Below are 20,424 nucleotides of genomic sequence, written 5' to 3'. Positions count from 1 at the left end.
GATCGTGGGGCTGTTACTGACTTGGACATGGGGTTTACTCGCACGACCTACTTGACCGCACTATATAGACCGGCAGACGTCTACCCTAGTTGCCGCCGCATCATATGGTTTTGCACCATTCCAGATCATTGCGCCAACACGCAAGTCTTCTCCACCCCCCTTCCGGCGTACACCGCGAGAAGGGACACCAGGCCTCCGGAATCCCGCCTCCCGTGATCCTGTACGGAGAGGCCATTAATTACTAATTAATGGACGTGTTAATTACTCTGCGTTTCCGATTATTTTGGATCGTGGGGCTGTTACTGACTTGGACGTGGGGTTTACTTGCACGACCTACTTGACCGCACTATATAGACCGGCATACGTCTACCCTAGCCGCCGCCGCATCATATGATTTCGCACCATTCCAGATCATTGCGCCAACACGCAAGTCTTCTCCATCCCCCTTCCGGCGTACACCGCGAGAAGGGACACCAGGCCTCCGGAATCCCACCTCCCGTGATTCTGTACGGAGAGGGGCGATCAGATTTTTAGGGAGCACACTCGCGCGACTGGCAGTGGTGACTTCCTCAACGACGACTTCTTTCCTGACCTCGGCAACCTCTACATCAACAACATGGGCGACAACACCAACGCTAACAGTTCTGCTCGCGTTGCACCGTATGTGATTATGTCCTCCTTGTTTGAGATCGTGCTAGAATTCTTATTTCTAGTTTATGCCTTAGATTCGATTTATTCATCTACTATGCTACTCTGCACGGTTAGCTCAATTTCTGTTATTGCCGTCATGATTTATTTATTGTTTATTCGGATTAAATCTCATGGTATTTTGCTCATATATTCAACAGTGAGACTCTCGAAAGATCCATATAGAGGCAAGACCTTTTTATGAATTAGATGTACCAAAAGCTATAATCGGCGTTCGTGCTCCTTTTTAATTTCTTGGACGCATGTAAGGACATCGCATGCATCCGGTTGGTTGGGATGATGCTTTTGGCTTCTCGTGAGGTTGTTGCATCACCACTAAACGAACAAGTGCCACATGAGAAAATAAATGGCCTCAGTGGCATGCAAATATAATCCGGAATTTCAAAATACGCATTACTTCCAAACTAATCGGCCAAATCCAGAGAGTCAGCAGAACCCTACTCCATCATATAGCTAGTTTACTCCCGTATAACGCCCGCGTCGCTCATTGGGGGCGGCTCGGGCGAAAACCCTTGGGGGCTTCCGTTGACAACCACTTCCATAAGAAGATGTGTGTCCACCCAACACAATTAACCCTCACGAAAGGCTGGTAGGAGGGGCCCTGTCGGTGGCAATCGAATTTCACGTGCCTTTTTGCCAGAACAATCTGACGGCGCCCGTTTGAGGGGGCTAGATGATCTTTTTTTGGGTCGAAACTTCCGCCTGCATGCCAGGTTGCTCACGCGCATGGCGAGCCATCTAAAATTCGGGAACTCCAAGTCCGCGAGCTTTCCAGCGTATTTGGATCTGCTTCGATCATAGCTTGTAGTGATAATGTACTTTATTATTTTTCAATTTGTCGCACTTTTTCCACACTCTTTTTTTTCGTCATTTATCTTCCGCTGTTTTTTTCCACCCGTTTATCACCGGCCACTTGTTCCTAAATGTTTGAATTTCCAATACATGAAATAATAACAAAACATTGGTTGAATTACATGAAACATGTCTAAACAAACTTCTTAGGTATTTCATCTTCACCGCTTTGTGGAACAGATTGTCGGCATAGTTCACATGGCGTGTGCGAGCTAGGCTGACCCATTTACATCCGTTTCCTTCACCGTGTTCTTTGTCTTTTTACTTTGGTTTTTAGGGCTTTTTTTTCTGGATTTCTTTTTTCCCTTTTTTCTTTATTTTAATTTATATTGTTATCATATTTAGAAAATAATTTTTTAATAAATATATAAACATCTACTAATATACAAAAATAATTGCTAAAATACATAAATATTTGCTATTGCGTGATTTTTTTTAAATACATAAAAAGTTAAAATTAAATTACTATTTTAAACTATGTTAATCATTTTAAAAATCGCATGAAATATTTGTTGACTACATTAACACTTTAATTATATGATCATTTTTTAAATTGCATGACCACCTTTTCCATGAACATATTTTTAGACTGGGTCGGTCCGTCATGATGAGTGCCTATGCACTTGCCCGACTATGTGCGGAAGAATCTCTCTAAAAAAAGACTATGTGAAGAGGATGTTACTTCACACAGGTTTTTTTAGAGCAACCTGCTAAGCTTTATTGATCATAGGGCATGTTCACAGGCACCATTACAGGATCATATAGATGAGTAAGCCAAACATGGGGGCCTGAGATCTAGAGTAGTACTCCGTAGCAAACTTAGCTAGGTTGTGACCTTCAAAATAAGCTGCTGACCGCGCCTGAATCTTTCGAATAATTTGGCCCATGACCCGCCTGCACCTTCAATGATCTCGAACACTGCCGTCTTGCATCGCTAGCAATCTGGATGTGATGGAGTTGGATATCTTCACCTAGGGCTAGGGCTTCCGTACATGCTATTGTGAACGTGAACCTTTTTCGAATCGAACTGGTAACCTCGTCCTCCTGTTTACAGGACTTGCCACACGACTACGCTGCCAATGAATTTTTTTCTCGAAAATACATGGACAATATATTGCATGCACATCGAAATATTTCATATCCATTTTCTTAAATGTTGTAACAGGAATATGAAAAAAAAAAGAAACTAAAATTTAAAAGGTTGTCAGTAAAAAAAATGTTGTTGTGAACCACAGTTTTTTAGGCAAGTTGTGAACCGTAGTTAGTTTCTTTTGTGAACACAGTACAATCGAAGTCGTTTACATACACAAGCATATACTCACCCCTATGAACGCATGCATGCACACTCTATCTCTATGAGCACTTCGGAGAGACTGGGCCGACATAGCATCTTTAGATTTTATGAAGTCAACACATGCACCTCGCAGTCGACTGGAACATCTCCCCCCACTGAACGAACATCGCCAGAAGGCTGAAATAAACCCATGAATAATGCGATTACCAATGCTATGTCTAGGACTTGGTGGGTTGAGGATATCACTTTCCTCGTAACCATTAAAACCACATGTTGGTTCGCCGAATTCACTAAATGACGAGTACTCCTTCCAAAAATCACTTTCACCTTCCCAGGTCGCGCAGGTGGCGCGCTGCATGTGCGCCATTAATCGCAATCTGGGAGTTTTTCCTTTTTCGTATATCCGTTTATTCAAAATGATTTATGTTAAACCGTGCATTCAAATCTCAAACCATTTTTACTGTTGGATTTCTTGCGTCGAGATCCTCAAAACTAGATCCAATGTTGATAGGTTTCGATGAACTTTTTTTCACGAAAAAATGAACGAAAAAACCAGACCGGAAGCACATTTTTTTTCCTTTCCGAAAGCCGTTTCCGAGAGGCACAGCCGTGCTTCTCGCAGAAGCAAAACCGTGCCTCTCGCGGAAGTAAAAAAACAAGAAAACACATTTTTTTCGTTTCCTAGAGGCACGGCCATGCCTCTCGCAGAAGCAAAACTATGCGTCTCGCGGAAGCAAAACCATGGCTCTCACGGAAGGAAAAGAAAAAAGCGCCTCTCGCGGAAGCAAAATCGTGCGTCTCACGAAAAAAAAACGCGTTTTTTTGTTTCCGAGAGGCACAGCCGTGGCTCTCGTGGAAGCAAAATAATGCCTCTCGCAGAAGCAAAACCATGCCTCTTGCGGAAAAAAAAGAAAACATATTTTTTTTCGTTTTCGAGAGGCACGGTCGTGCCTCTAGCAGAAGCAAAACTGTGCCTCACGCGAAAAAGAAAAACAAGAAAACATGTCTTTTCGCGTAATTTTTTCTTTGTTTGGTCCAAAAGCTAAGAAAGACCGGTGAAAAACCGAAAAGCCAAAAAAAAACCATCTAAAAGCAGAAAAAAAACGCGTGTAGAAAAATAAAAAAATAACAAAATCCAAAAAAAGCGTCCAGAACGCGACATTTGGAGTTGGCTGAGAGCGTGCCAAGTGGTATGACCCTTGGTGAGGCTGGGAACAATCGCTCTTTAGTTAGTTGCTCTCTTGGTTCGCTGAACCAGTTAGTTAGAAACGCTGAATTGGGCTGAAGAACGGCCACGCATTTCTTTATGGGCGTTAGTTAGAAACGCTTAACTGGGCCGAAGAGCGGCCATGCATTTCTTTATGAGCTTTGGGCCGGTTAATTCCTTTTCTTCTGTTATTCTTGAGATGCACTGGGCCGAAACTGCTAAAATGTCGTGAACCAGGGTTAGAGTCCTAGTCCAATCTAATCCCACCCATCGACTGCCACCGCCGCCGCCGGCACGCGGACGATCGATGAGCTTGGCGGCGATCATGATGGAGACAGCGATGCCATACGTGCCGCACGAGGTCATCGTGTCACTGGTCCTGCCCCGGCTACCCGTCGCGTCGCTGCTGCGGTTAAGGTTCGTCTGCAAGGCATGGCGTGACACCATCGACAACGACGACGACTTCCACCGTCGGCACCTCCGGCTCCAGAGCTCGGCCGTAGGATGGAGGTCTTCACTCTCGGAGGACAGCACTGCTGGCGAGAGACCGCGGCGCGACCGTTGTACCCCGTCAAGCCAGGGCGAACCGCCACCTTCTTCAAGGGCTCTCTGATTTGGACCGTCGGGGAAGAGATTCACCGGGACGCCCCCGGTTTCCGCCGCTTTTGCTTAGAGGACGAGTTATCCAGCATTATGCCGCCACCTCCTTGTTGGAGCCCGAGGCTTGTGTATGCATCCACCAGCTTAACCGAGGTTCACGGGGAGTTGTGCGTGTGCGTGCCTCGGCTAGAGCATGGCTACGGGACAATGGAGATGTGGATGTGCGGTGAACTTGGCAACAACAATCTGCCAGCGAAATGGGACCGGCGTTACATTCTCACCGATGTTCCTTTCTTTCGCACTTACCGGTCTCTTCATCTCGTCGGCATATTTGATGAGGAGATCGTTTTCCGAGTCAAACCGTATCGTCTCTCGTTCTACAGCAGACCACAATGTGTTCTCAAGGGTGCCAAGTCTATCATGGACTTGAAGTTTCACGACCCTATCAAAGAAATACTTGTTGAATGCACGCGCGAGAATCTTATTGGCTTTGACGCAATTCCCTTCGTTCCAAGCCTTGTTCCGGTCTAGCAATCATACTGATTGAGAAAGCAAGGAGTGATGTTGTATTTTGCCCGGGGCAAGATATGACAGGGCACGTTGAGAAACCAAATTAATTCCTCTGTGTTGATGATGACGGACAGACTTATTCTTGGAGTAGCATATTCTTTGTTGTTCAGTCACATATCGACCGATGGATTATTTTTCGATAAAGGGCATTTTTTTTAACACAAAATGTAGCATCGACCGATGGATTATGGGGAATGATCATAGGGTTTCTGGTACTGCGACTGTAAGGCACATTCAATTTGGATGACTTTTGTTTCATTATATTGATATGCATGCAGTGATTGAGGTACTCGGCATAATGGAAATATGTTCAGATGGTTTTAGGCTAGAGCGAGATGTAGCTAGTCTCTGTCTGAAGAGAGATCATTGAGAAATATGCAGTCTGCTACTAGGTTATACTATCCTCCATGCCTCGCCACCATGCATGCTGAACTTCTTGAGCCTGCCGTAGAACATGACAGCAATGAGAGCCAGCTTCCCTTGCCAACTCCACTTCCCAGAGAAGCCAACCCACGTGTCCCTGCAGCCGCCGTCGGGCGTCACCTGCCGGCCACAGCTGTACCCGGTGCTGAACCCCACGTTTCCGTACGCACTGCAAGCACAGTTCACACAATGCCACACGTTATAGTGGTCGCAATAGCTATATGTATGCTGATTGAATTTGCAATTTGGGTAAGTAAGGTTTTGTGTATAATGGTATCGATCATGCATGGTAAGAATATTGCAATTGATCATGTGCTTATACGTTTTGTTAAGTAGTGGATTACCTGATAACCTCGACGGTGATGTTGAGGACGTTGAAGTTGAGGGGGTCATCGGAGATCTGCCGCCGCTCCGTGATGCACACCACGGCGATGAAGATGGCCAAGCACGAGAGCGGCGACATGAGCAGCTTCCGCCACATGCTTGTTATCCTTTTCTGGTCGCGCTGATCTGCTCCCACTTGTTGGTCACTGTCGTCTTCCACTGGTAGAAATGTAGTGTAAGGTGGTAGGTACCTGTTCGTAGTGTATAGGCACGAGCATGATATGAGAGAGTTTATGGTTATCACTATCTGAATCGATCGAGTGGAGGTATGTAACGTACTCCCTCCGGTCATTTTCACTCTGTATATAAAATGTATATGGAGTGGAGGGAAAAAAGTTCAGAAAGTTTAACCACATATTTATATGAAAAAATATCAACATCTGCAAAACTAAAAATATATGATATGAAAATTTAATTCATGACGCATCTAATGGTATGATTTCGTACTGTGTGAATGGTGATGTTTCTTTTACAAAATTAGTTAAATTTTATAAAGTTCGACTTCAGACAAACTTTATATGCGGAGTAAAATGGACTTGAGGAAGTACTCACATCATGACCACATAGAGCACCACGAGGGCCGACGACACGGTGGAAAGGTCCACCACCATCTCACCGGTGTGCCTGGAGTTGACCGACATGAACAGTCCCGCAACGAGCTTCTGCACGGCGGTGAGCCCGCGCAGCCCGTTGGAGCCCCACTCCATGGCGCAGAAGAGCGACAGCTGCGCTAGCACGAACGCCGCCACGGTGAAAGCCAAGAACCACGTGTGCCGGCTCGTCAGCAGGTGGTCGTAGCCGATGCTCCTCAGCTCACCGAGCTCGGGCCTCCTGGTGACTCTCCGGAGAGCCCAGATGGCCAGCCTGAGGAAGACGGGGAAGAGTGTGTTGCCGAGGAGGACGTGCGGCATGACTAGGAGCAGGAGGCCCGGGAAGGACCGGAAGGCGATCATCCCTTCGTTGTTCGGGACGAAGCCGCAGTTGGCGAACGTCGAGACGACGGTGAAGACGGAGAAGGTGTGCAGGCTGATCCCCTTGCCGGTGAGCACAGCCCTCGCGCCGGAGACCACGCTCAGGTAGACCAGCATCAAGGAGTAGCCGGCGAGGTGCACCACCACGTGATAGCCCAGCACTATGAACAGAAGCAACCTGGTGAGGAAGGCGCGATCGTAACGGGGCTGGTCCTTAAACCCTTGCTCCACACGATCGACGTCATCCATGCCGGTGGTAACAGCGAGCTCTAGGCTAGATGATGGTGCTGGTTTGCCTTTGTCACCATCGTCATGGTCGTGGGGTGCTTGTGCTTCTTTCTTCTTGGACTTGACGTAGGTGAAGTGCAGGCCAAGCATGCTCGTGAACACCTCGCCGCCGAGGAGCATGAGGAGGGTCAGGAGTAGGAGCTGGGGGTTGGAGAAGGACTCCATCTCCACGGCCACCATGCTCGACACCGTGGTCGCCGAGACCGACGTGAAGATCAGGTCCAAATCCATGGGCCTCGGGACCGTGCTGGTCTTCATGGGGAGGGCTTTGAGGATCACCAAACCGAAGAAGGAGATGGATACAAAGTACAAGAGCTGGAGCCAGAACGGGTGCACATGGAAAACCAGGAGTTGGTAAGCCCTCTCAAGCTTGCTATGTTGAGTGGCACTCGAGGAGACATGCAAAGAACCCATTTCTACTGTAAGTTGTGTAGAGACTTCTTGGCCTGTTTTGTTGGAGGCAATCAGAGACTAATGGATTATTTATACACCAAAAAAAGGGGGTGTGACGCAAAAATGCTAGACAAACGGACGGACTACAAAGAAAATCTCTGAATTTCTTTTTCCAAATAGATCTGCCTACGACAGCCCATCCCGTGAGGTCTGTAAAAATTTGTCCGTTGATGTTGCTTTACTCCCTGCAACGACATTATAGTGTCTTAATTACTGAATCTAATCGCAAAAGCTAGCGCACAATGGGAGCTCGTGGGAGGCATATCTTTTTTGCGAGGCATATCATATGACGAAAATTAGGTACTCCTACAAGAGAGCAGACTTGTGGAAGAAACAATGGAATCGAGTGATAACTTTTTTTTTTGCGGGTGAGTGATAAGTTCCACGTCCGTATCACCGGTAACGAACAAGAGTCAGTTGGTGCCCACCGGGTGCGATGCCCCGCTCCGTTGGATATGTATCGTAGGGTGTGAGCGTGGCATCATGAAGAGAAGGAGCTCAGGGCAACCACCTGACTTGTGTTGTACTAAGTGCAACGAAAAGTACATATACACATATACATACAGAATCCCGAAAAAGATATACACATAGAAGATAGAAAATACATGCCAAAAATTAGAAACTATGAAAATACATGTTTAGAGCTACCTACAACTAGCTCCTCCAAAGTAATGCATCTATATTACCATAGCATGGTGCTCCCTTCATTCATAAATATTTGAAATTATTTTGACTATATATCTAGAAATTATATTATGATAAATATAGTGAAACAAGTTTGCTATTGTTAATTAATGTTGGCATAGCGAGCTGAGGGTAACTCAAATGGTTAGGTTGCTTGTGATGGAAATAACCCACCAGGGTTCAAGTTCTAGACTTGACACTGGTGGTCGCATTTTCTTGCATTCATTTCAGGCCTTTCGGCGATGTGCATTTAGTAGGAGTGTGTGTGTGCATGCATTCTTATGGTTGAGTGTATGCGAGCATCTGTGTTTGTACTGTGTTCAGAAAAATTTAATGTTGGTATATGTTTCATTAAATTTGATCAAATTTAAAGATAATTGGCGTAGAATAAACCTAGAACTCCATGTATAAATTTGTGGTCATTCTTATAAACAAGTATAGATTCACTTTAGAAATATTATGACCTGGGATTTTCCTTTGTTTGTACCAATAGTTATTTTTATGTGTGTAGAACTCTACTCTAGTCAATCACACAGTTGTAAGCGTGCAAATGAACGTACTTTACTTGAAAATGAAGTTAATAAGAATTGACAATCTGATTATATGCTAAATTAATTGCCATCAGTCCCTCCCAACATATAACACGCAACATTTCAAGATAATTCTTAAATTTACACATGCATAGACTAGCTAAGCTAGGCATAGCTATGTTGCATTGACGATAGATAGCACCAGGAGAAAAGGTGACTCACATCTCTCCAAAAGGCGAGTCCCATTAACATCTCAAAAAGAGAGAGAAAAAGAAGACGCGTCCATTAATAATGTTTAATTAGTGGCTAAGAAACGAGGGATAAGGTGTGGAGAGTCATCCGAAGGCAATATAAACACCATGATATATTTACTGTCCACCTCACTTGTCGAACTCATGGAAGGTGTCGCCAATTCCATGCGGGCTGAGCTAGTTGATCCGTGGTCCCTGGTAAACCATGGAGACATTTGTAGCTAATCAAACGTCGGAGGGATGTCCGCCAAGTTTAGTGACACGCACACGAGTATTTATCCCTTCAAATCTAGTAACGCACTAACATTTGCTTATTGCGTTTCAGAAAGAAGAATAAAGTGCATGGAAAGAAAAATGTTGTATCGATCCGTGTCCCGATACACGCCTCAGCAAAACAAATTAGTAATAATTTAACTGGATAGATATATCTGGTTAATCAGCAATTGACAAGTCGGACATGTGGATTTGGCCGCGGGTACACATGTCACATGATGTAAATTATTGCATTCCACGCAGTGCACACTCCACACTGCCAAAATCGGCAACCTGTCTTAGTCGCATGCTTTCTTTGTAAACCGTGAATTGAATCTTGGCCACAATCTAGCAACGAAAAGCTGGGCCGAGGGAAAGGAAATGAGACCTGCAGGATTGGGTAACCAAAGTGGTTCCAAAAATTGTGACATGGAACTAACTGAGGGCCTAATGCTGGACTCGGGTTTTCTCTAATTAATCACGATATCAAATCTAGCTAGAGAGTGGGCTGAGCAACTCATGCACTAGCCCGGGTCTTGTCGAACCACTGTGACATATTGTTTAAGTTTTTATTGATTGTCAAACCAGCAACGGATAACACTAGTGCACTCTCAACCCTATCCGAGGAAGGCCTAACTGGAATCGAAGTATCACAAAAGAAAATTCGCGGCAATAACACGTCACAACAGCCAAAAACTTGTGGCGATAACATGTCGCAACGGGGGCGGTCCATGGCTATAGTTTTCGCGCTGGACGAGATTTCGTGGGGATATCCTATTGCGACGGCAAAGATTATATGTTTACAACGGCCATGTGCCACAAACTAAAATTTATACGTGTTGAATTAATAACCCAACACTATTCACTAGTAGTGCACAAGAATTCTCACACTAACTGTAGTAAAAGAAAATCGAGATCACTACAACAAAATATTCAGGTTAAACACAAGTTCTGCAAACGATGGTAAGAATACAATGCTTAACAGAATACACATGTTTACAGTGGATATATCGACATGGCATTCTGCTAGACGAAGGCCTACTGGTAATCATGCTTCAAATATTTTTCTTTTACTACATGTAGAGAAAAATGCCCTACAGGCACTAGTAGAAAACAGGGCTTTCGTTCGGGCATGGCAAGCCCATTAGTCCCAGTTCAGTCACGAACCGGGACCCATGGGGGCATTCGTCCCGGTTTGTGAGCCCAGGGGGGCGGCCGGGGCCTCGTGGGCATTGGTCCCGGTTCGTATGGAACCATTTGTCCCGGTTCGAGCCACGAACCGGGACTAATGGTCCTCGCTCCTGGCCCACAACCATTGGTCCCGGTTCTTGGCATGAACCGGGACAGAAGGCCCGGATTTAGTACCGGTTCATGCCACGAACCGGGACCAATGAGGTGCCTATATATACTCCTCGCCCGCGAGCAGAGCACTCCAGTGCTCTGTTTTTCTCTGGCCGGCGAGGGGAGGGCTTTGTGGTGCTCTAGCTCACCTCCTATGCACATGAGGTGTTCGATGAAATGCCCGAGCCACACTAGTTAAGCTTTGTCCTCTCGAAGCTCGACCTCAAAGCTCCATTTTCCTCGAGATTTGTCTAGGTTTAGCGGCCCGTCACGTCCCATTCCCGTCTTCACCGCCGTCGACCGCCCGCGCCGATCTCGTCGCCGGCACCACCGTGGTGAGCCTCTTGTTCTTATCTTCTTTTTGAAAGAAAAAAATTCTTACTTTAGATAGATACTTGTCTAATTTTCTTACTATTTTATTCCTTCTTATTACATAGTGCGATGGTTTTGGTATCCGCCCCCGTCGGCCCTCGTCCTGTCTATGATTCGGATGTGGTATATATTATCTTTTTATAACTATTTGATTCATTTATTGTTTATGACAAATATACCGACCAGCGTGACATAGATTTTATTTATCTAGGAGGTGGTTGAACCGGAAATTCTAACCGACCCTATTGTCGAGAGGTTAAATTTAGTTGAAGAAGAAAACAATTACTTGAAGGAAAAAATAAAAAAAATTGAGGAGGAGAAGATGATATTGGAGTTGCATGTTGCGGATGTCGTCGATGATCACAAGATCAAGATGGATGCAATGCGCTTGAAGATTAGAAAGATTAGAAAATATGCCATTCATACCGAGGCTTGGTATCATTATGCCGTTGGATCAATTGTTACCTTGGTTGCGATTATGATCGCATTTGTTTTCGCATTGAAATGTTTTACATAGTTTCAATGTATGGTTTAATTAATTAGATGCTCTGGAGAGCTATATATATGTTGTTAGATGAGAACTATGTATGTACTTTGGTTCTAATGTGATGATGAACTTCTATTAATTTGGTCACTTAATTATCTATTCATGATGTTCTGTAATGGTTTTTGACACACTTAATTATATATAATGCACGCAGATGAACCGGCAATGGATGTACGGTGACAGACACACCTCCGAGTACATTAAGGGCGTGCATGATTTTCTCGAAGTGGCTGAGGCAAACAAGCAGAATGGTTTTATGTGTTGTCCATGCCCTATATGTGGGAATACGAAGTCTTACTCTGACCGGAAAATCCTTCACGCCCACCTGCTTTACAAGGGTTTCATGCCACACTATAATGTTTGGACGAGGCACGGAGAAATGGGGGTTATGATGGAAGACGGCGAAGAAGAAGAGGACGATGACAACTATGTGCCCCCTGAATACGGTGATGCTGCAACGGGGGAAGCTGCTGAAGATCAAGAGGAACCAGACGATGTGCCCAATGATGCTGCAAGGGGGGAAGCTGCTGAAGATCAAGAGGAACCAGTGCCCGATGATGATGATCTCCGCCGGGTCATAGTCGATGCAAGGACGCAATGCGAAAGTCAAAAGGAGAAGCTGAAGTTCGATCGCATGTTAGAGGATCACAAAAAAGGGTTGTACCCCAATTGCGAAGATGGCAACACAAAGCTCGGTACCGTACTGGAATTGCTGCAGTGGAAGGCAGAGAATGCTGTGCCTGACAAAGGATTTGAGAAGCTATTGAAAATATTGAAGAAGAAGCTTCCAAAGGATAACGAATTGCCCGACAGTACATACGCAGCAAAGAAGGTCGTATGCCCTCTAGGATTGGAGGTGCAGAAGATACATGCATGCCCTAATGACTGCATCCTCTACCGCGGTGCGTACAAGGATCTGAACGCATGCCCGGTATGCGGTGCATTGCGGTATAAGATCAGACGAGATGACCCTGGTGATGTTGACGGCGAGCCCCCCAGGAAGAGGGTTCCTGCGAAGGTGATGTGGTATGCTCCTATAATACCACGGTTGAAACGTCTGTTCAGAAACGAAGAGCATGCCAAGTTGATGCGATGGCACAGTGAGGACCGTAAGAAAGACGGGAAGTTGAGAGCACCCGCTGACGGGTCGCAGTGGAGAAAAATCGAGAGAAAGTACTGGGCTGAGTTTGCAGCTGACCCAAGGAACGTATGGTTTGGTTTAAGCGCGGATGGCATTAATCCTTTCGGGGAGCAGAGCAGCAATCACAGCACCTGGCCCGTGACTCTATGTATGTATAACCTTCCTCCTTGGATGTGCATGAAGCGGAAGTTCATTATGATGCCAGTTCTCATCCAAGGCCCTAAGCAACCCGGCAACGACATTGATGTGTACCTAAGGCCATTAGTTGAAGAACTTTTACAGCTGTGGAATGGAAACGGTGTACGTACGTGGGATGAGCACAAACAGGAGGAATTTAACCTGCACGCGTTGCTGTTTGTAACCATCAACGATTGGCCCGCTCTCAGTAACCTTTCAGGACAGACAAACAAGGGATACCACGCATGCACGCACTGTTTAGATGACACTGAAAGTATATACCTGGACAAAAGCAGGAAGAATGTGTACCTGGGCCATCGTCGATTTCTTCCGACCAACCATCAATGTCGAAAGAAAGGCAAGCATTTCAAAGGCGAGGCAGATCACCGGAAGAAGCCCGCCATGCGTACCGGTGATCACGTACTTGCTATGGTCAATGATTTACACGTAATCTTTGGAAAGGGTCCCGGCGGACTAGCTGTTCCGAATGACGCTGAGGGACACGCACCCATGTGGAAGAAGAAATCTATATTTTGGGACCTACCCTACTGGAAAGAGCTAGAGGTCCGCTCTTCAATCGACGTGATGCACGTGACGAAGAACCTTTGCGTGAACCTGCTAGGCTTCTTGGGCGTGTATGGGAAGACAAAAGATACACCTGAGGCACGGGAGGACCTGCAACGTTTGCACGAAAAAGACGGCATGCCTCCGAAGCAGTATGAAGGTCCTGCCAGCTACGCTCTTACGAAAGAAGAGAAAGAAATCTTCTTTGAATGCCTGCTCAGTATGAAGGTCCCGACTGGCTTCTCGTCGAATATAAAGGGAATAATAAATATGCCAGAGAAAAAGTTCCAGAACCTAAAGTCTCATGACTGCCACGTGATTATGACGCAACTGCTTCCGGTTGCATTGAGGGGGCTTCTACCGGAAAACGTCCGATTAGCCATTGTGAAGCTATGTGCATTCCTCAATGCAATCTCTCAGAAGGTGATCGATCCAGAAATCATACCAAGGCTAAGGAGTGATGTGGCGCAATGTCTTGTCAGTTTCGAGCTGGTGTTCCCACCATCCTTCTTCAATATCATGACGCACGTCCTAGTTCATCTAGTCGACGAGATTGTCATTCTGGGGCCCGTATTTCTACACAATATGTTCCCCTTTGAGAGGTTCATGGGAGTCCTAAAGAAATATGTCCGTAACCGCGCTAGGCCAGAAGGAAGCATCTCCATGGGCCATCAAACAGAGGATGTCATTGGGTTTTGTGTTGACTTCATTCCTGGCCTTAAGAAGATAGGTCTCCCTAAATCGCGGTATGAGGGGAGACTGACTGGAAAAGGCACGCTTGGAGGGGGGGACTCAATAATATGCAGGGACGGATATTCTTGGTCTGAAGCACACTACACAGTTCTACAGAACTCTACCTTGGTGACCCCGTATGTCGATGAACACAAGAACAGTCTGCGCTCCAAACACCCGGAGCAGTGTGACGACTGGATTACATGTGAACACATCAGGACTTTCAGCAGTTGGTTGGAAACACGTCTCAGAGGTGACACCACTGTTTGTGATGAGTTGTACTCGTTGTCCAGGGGACCATCTTCGACTGTATTGACTTACAAAGGATACGAGATAAATGGGAATACATTTTACACGATCGCCCAAGATCAAAAGAGCACCAACCAAAACAGCGGTGTCCGCTTTGATGCAGCAACCGAGAGGGGAAAGGACACATATTATGGTTACATAATGGACATATGGGAACTTGACTACGGACATGATTTTAAGGTCCCTTTGTTTAAGTGCAAATGGGTCAATCTGTCAGGAGGCGGGGTACAGGTAGACCCACAGTACGGAATGACAACAGTGGATCTGAACAATCTTGGGTACACTGACGAACCGTTCGTCCTAGCCAATGATGTGGCACAGGTTATCTATGTGAAGGACATGTCTACCAGACCGAGGAAAAGAAAAGATAAGGAAGCGAATACATCATACGATGAGCCAAAGCGGCACATAGTTCTTTCAGGAAAAAGGGACATTGTGGGAGTGGAGGGCAAGACAGACATGTCTGAAGATTATGAAAAGTTTCATGAAATTCCTCCCTTCAAAGTCAAGGCTGACCCAAGCATCCTGATAAACGATGAAGATTATCCATGGTTACGGCGCAATAAGCAAATGACACAAGCGAAGAAAAAGTGAAGACTTTCTCCCGCAACTATTATGATGATACCATGCCAACTTTGTAATAGACGAGTATGATACCATTGTCCGTTTTGTACAAGAAGTGCATCTAGTTTTTGCCGTAACCCTCTCAACTTTCTTGCACATGCTATGTGGATGAAATGATGATACCATGCCAACTTTCAACCTTTTCAGAGTTCATTTGAAATGCTTTATAAGCCCTGAGTGCAGAGAGGTTAGGCCCGTAAGCCTGCTTTAGAGAGGAGCTCGACAGCTCAGGCGCACCGCACCTTATAAACAGGTGCGGCTCTCTCTTAGCTAGCGAGGTGGGACTAAACTCACCACCACGCCGCTGTGCAAGGCCATTGGTCCCGGTTGGTGGCACGAACCGGGACCAATTCCACCCTTTGGTCCCTGTTGGTGCCACGAACCGGTACTAATGAGGCTGTGGCCCCACGAGCACCTTTAGTACCTGTTCGTGGCACGAACCGGTACTAGAGTTTCTTACTAGCTAAGCAGTTTTTTAGTCCCACCTCGCTAGCTGAGAGGCACTAGGAGCGGTTTATAAGCCCTGAGTGCAGAGACGATGAAGAAGAGGCGCAATGCTCACGTTGCTTAGCTTCAAGCCTTGAGGAATAAGGTAGACTGCATCGAGCTATGTGCAGTGCAGTCTACACTATTCCGAAAGGCTTGAAGCAAATCAACGCGCATTGCGCCTCTTTTTTATTTTTAATCATTAAAAGCAAAAAGAATTTTCATAAAGAACTTTTTTTGATAGAAACTTTAATAGCAGAAAGAATTATCATAAAGTAAAATAAATAAGTAATTAGAAACAAAATAAAATAAAATAAATAAGTTTTTTGTTGTAAGTAGAAACAAAACAAAATAAATATAGCAAAAAAGAAAACAAAAAAACTAAATACAGCAAAAAGAATTTTCATAAAGAACTAATGGCACTAATAGAAAGTTTATATGTTTTCTAAAACTAATGGCACTAACAGACAGTTTATAATTTTGCTGACCTAAAAGCAAAAAGAATTAAAAAATAAAGCAAAAAACAAAAGAAAATAAATAATGCAAAAAACAGAACCAAAAAACTGGATTTTTTTTAAAAGACTGCCACCTATTGGGCCACCACGGCCTGAATACGACTAGAAACCCAACCTGGGCCAGGATTCAGGCCCGCAGAAGGCCCAATAGGACAACAGACAGCACAGTGTGACATTAGGCCCGTAAGCCTGCATTTGAGAGGAGCTCGAGAGGGCAGCCGCAGTGGGGCTTATAAACCACTCCGAGCCCCTCTCAACTAGCGAGGTGGGACTAAACTTTTGGCCGCGGGCAGCGCAAGGCCTTTGGTCCCGGTTGGTGGCCACCAACCGGGACCAATGCCCCCCCTTTAGTCCCGGTTGGTGCCACCAACCGGGACCAAAGGCCGCCGCTTCCCGCCCTTTGGGCTGCTGAAAAGGGGCCTTTGGTCCCGGTTGGTGGCACCAACCGGGACTAATGCCCACCTTTAGTCCCGGTTGGTGCCACGAACCGGGACTAAAGGCTTTGCTATATAAGTCCACACTTAGGAAATTTTCGAGATACCTCGCCAGTTGCCCCCGACGCCGCCAGGCTGCCCGTGCTCGCCGTCGCCGCCCGCTCCTCGTCGCCGTCGCCCCGCGCCCTTGCCTCGACGGGTCGCCGCCCGGTGCTCGTCGCCGTCGCCCTGCCCCCACGCGCCGCCCCGCCTCGTGCTCCCCTGCTCGCGCGCGCCGCCTCGCGCCCCGAGCCCCCTGCCCGGCCCGCGGGTGCTCGCCGCTGCCCTCGCCGCCCCCGCCCCGTCCCGCCCCCGCGTGCCGGCGCCCTCGCCGCCCCCGCCGTCGCCATCGTCCTAGCCGCCCCCGCTGTGAGACCCGCCGCCCTGGCTCTGTTTTTTATTAGTTAATTGTTTTTTGATCATATATATATATAATGTATATGTGTATGTATGTGGCTATATGTTTTTTTCATATGTGGCTATATGTTTTTTTATTTTTATTAGTTTAATTTTTTTGTTCATATGTGATGTATATGTGTATGTGGCTATAATGTATATGTGAACAAAAAAACTTTTGTATGTATGTAGATGTTCAAAATGTATGAATATATATGTCAAAAATGTTTTTTTGTTCATAGAAAGTTTTTTGTTCATATATAGAAAGTTTTTATATATGACAATGGATATATATTCGATATATATGAGAAATGATGATCCACATGGAAAAGTTTTATATATGCAAAAGTTACAATTTTAGAAAGGTTTTAATTTTAGAAAAGTTTTATATATCTAGCTAGGAAGGGAAGAAGAAGAAAAGGAAGGATAGGAAAGAAGAAAATAAGAAGAGGAAAGAAAGAAGAAGAGGAGAAATAAATAAGAAGAGGAAAAAAGAAGAAAAAGAAGAAGAGAAGAAGAAAGGAATAGAGGAGAAGAAGAAAAAATAGAAAATCTTCTCCTCTATTCCTTTCTTCTTCTCCTCTTTTTTTTTTCTTCTTTTTTTTTCTTCAATCCACTCCTCTATTCCTTTCTTCTTCTCTCCTCTTTTTATTTCTTCCTCGTTTTCTTATGTTTTATCAGGTCCGTCGTCATCGATATATACCCCTCCCGATAACTTCAACACGAGGGGGGATAACTTCAACACGAGGGGGCGTCGATATACCCCCTCCCCGATAACATTATTTTCCCATGTATATATGTCGTCGTTGTCGATATAACCCCCTCCTGATAACTTCAACACGTGGGGGGGGGTCGCTATACCCCCTCCCCGATAACATTATTTTCCCGTGTATGTATGTTGTCGTTGTCGATATTACCCCCTCCCGATAACTTCAACACGAGGGGGGATAACTTCAACACGAGGGGGGGTCGATATACCCCCTCCTCGATAACACTATTTTCCCGTGTATGTATGTCGTCGTTGTCGATATAAAACCCCCTCCCGATAACTTCAACACGTGGGGGGGGGGGTCGATATATACCCCCTCCCCGATAACATTATTTCCCCGTGTATGTATGTCGTCGTTGTCGATATATATAACTCCCTCCCAGATAACTTCGACATGATGGACGGTCGATATGTATACCCCCTCTCGACCGTGATAACTTATACCACGGGAGCACCCCCCGGCCCTCTCGCTCGACCAAAACTCTCGAGGACACCCAAACCCTAGAAAAAAAGATGTCGGTCTCCTACCCCCTCCCGCCGCGCCCCTACCCTTGAAGCGTTGCCTAGGCCACCCCAAACCCGGAATAAGCTAGGTCTACGTTTGCACTAATATATCCACCTGCTGTCATGTTTGTGTAATAATTGCCATGTTGTAATATTTGCAGAAACAATGGAGCACGGACGAGATGAGCAAGCAGAAGAGGTGTTGGGGGACATAATCTTAGCCGGAGGTGATATCTTGTCGTATCTTAACGACAATGATGGTCTGGAAGAACAGGGTGAAGAAGCAGGCTGCGGTGATCGAAGAGTGGAGGAGGAAAGACATGATTATGATGGCTCCGGTGACCCAATGCTGGTGCAAGAAGGAGCCCGTGGTGACGGCTCCGGTGACCGAACAGAGTCCGGCCAGGTAAATATATTAGTTAAGCCTGTGCTGACTAGCTAATTGATGCATTCATTGTTTTGGTATGTACACATATTAATTAACACTCGTCTTTCTTCTTTTTTCTAGCCCTCCGGATCGAGCACAACTGCGGTAAAGAGACGAGGCCCGAAGAGAAAGTTGCGCTCGGATGAAAGGTTTGAGATCACAGCAATCGCGCGCGACGGCCAACCGATTGAACCCCTCCGGACAAAGGATGCTTTTGCTGCTCAGTGCGGGGTTCTAGTTAGGGACAAGATCCCGATCAGCATCCACCAATGGTATAAGCCTAAGAAGGAAGACCCTGAGGTGTCTTATGTCAATGATATGTAGAAAGATGATCTTTGGACTGAGCTGAAGGCAAATTTCACCCTACCGCCAGAGGAGGATCCGGAGAAGCCAGTTATAGAGCAATTAATCAAGTCTCATGCTCTTAAGAAGATGGCAGACCTATTCAGGAGGTGGAAGAATGAGCTGAAAACGTTTGTCGACAAAGAAGAGACACCAGAATTCATCGGCCGGTATGAGAAGATCAGAGATCACTGGCCCGCATTTGTGGCCCACAAGACATCGGAAAAGAGTAAGAAGATGTCAGCGACAAACAAGAAGAATGCTGCGAAGAAGAAGCTTCACCATCGCACGGGGTCAGGTGGCTACCTCAAAGCCCGGCCTAAGTGGGCCAAGTCTGAGAGGGATCTGCTTGATAAAGGGATCGAACCAGAGACAATGAACTGGCCAGACCGTTGCCGGACTTGGTTCTTCGGGGCTGGCGGAACCTTGGACCCTGTATCAGGGAGGTGTCGTTGGACGGACGAGCAACTTGCAATACCCGTCAAGAAGCTTAAGCACTATATCGATGCAGCGCAGCAAGGGACGTTCGTTCCAGACAGAGAGAACGACGAGCTCACAATGGCCCTCGGGAATCCTGAGCACCCTGGATGGACACGAGGCACGCCAGGCTCCGTTCCGTGGAAGGCTGGTTTTCCGGACGCGGGCGGTTACAAAACCCAGGAGAGGAGGAAAAAAGTGGAGCAGATCCAAATTCAGCGTCTGCACGAAAGGGTTCAAGTGCTAGAGGAACGAGACGGCAATCGAGATGCCGAAACTGCCCCCGAAGCTACACCGCCATCTCAGCGGAGAAGCAGCGTGGCTTCCACCGAGCTGCCTCAGCTGGAGCATGCGGCTCCTGCTAGCTACCCCGTGGATGCTATCACGGAGTCTCAACATTGCCACCTTATGGCGGAATGGCAGAACTTGAAAGTCAAGGCGGCTGTTGGCTCTGTTTTACCTACTGAACCCGGCGCAACCTACCACTGCCGGCCGATTCCAGAAGGATATGCTAGGGTGATGGTGGATGAAATAACGGAGGGATTTGAGGACCTCCAGCTTGACCACCCTACCGGTGAAGGGGAGACTCGGCTGGGTTTAGCTCTGAAGAGTCCATGCCTATGGCGGAAGGAGCTCATCAAGCTTCCGAACTGGACGGCTCCGGCGAGTAAGGGCACTCCGCCTCCTCCTCCGCCTCCTCCTCCGGCGAGTGATCAGGGCACTCAGCCTCCTTCTCCGGCGCGTGGCGGCACTCCGCCTCC

At 46.5% G+C, this 20,424-nt stretch overlaps 1 protein-coding gene across 1 annotated transcript; it reads right to left on the bottom strand.

Annotated features, from left to right (window-relative positions):
- Nucleotides 1-5,469: 5,469 nt before the first annotated feature.
- On the bottom strand, nt 5,470-7,742 carry LOC123099124 (cation transporter HKT8). Its single transcript, XM_044521268.1, has 3 exons — nt 6,591-7,742; nt 5,999-6,229; nt 5,470-5,823 (listed from the first exon to the last, which is right to left on the bottom strand). Exons 1-3 carry the CDS (start codon nt 7,709-7,711, stop codon nt 5,625-5,627), a joined length of 1,551 nt encoding a protein of 516 aa, XP_044377203.1. The 5' UTR covers nt 7,712-7,742; the 3' UTR covers nt 5,470-5,624.
- Between the last annotated feature and the right edge of the window lie 12,682 nt (nt 7,743-20,424).

This window comes from Triticum aestivum, chromosome 4D (genome assembly GCF_018294505.1).
Source record: "Triticum aestivum cultivar Chinese Spring chromosome 4D, IWGSC CS RefSeq v2.1, whole genome shotgun sequence".
In the NCBI taxonomy this organism is placed as follows: Eukaryota; Viridiplantae; Streptophyta; class Magnoliopsida; order Poales; family Poaceae; genus Triticum; species Triticum aestivum.
This window is presented reverse-complemented; position numbering and strand designations above follow the sequence as displayed.

Coding starts and splice junctions, on each gene's coding strand:
- LOC123099124 (XM_044521268.1), bottom strand. CDS start 7,711: ATGGGTTCTTTGCATGTCTCCTCGAGTGCCACTCAACATAGCAAGCTT. Junction 6,230..6,590: donor GTGCTCTATGTGGTCATGAT/GTGAGTACTTCC, acceptor CACTACGAACAG/GTACCTACCACCTTACACTA. Junction 5,824..5,998: donor ATCACCGTCGAGGTTATCAG/GTAATCCACTAC, acceptor CTGTGCTTGCAG/TGCGTACGGAAACGTGGGGT.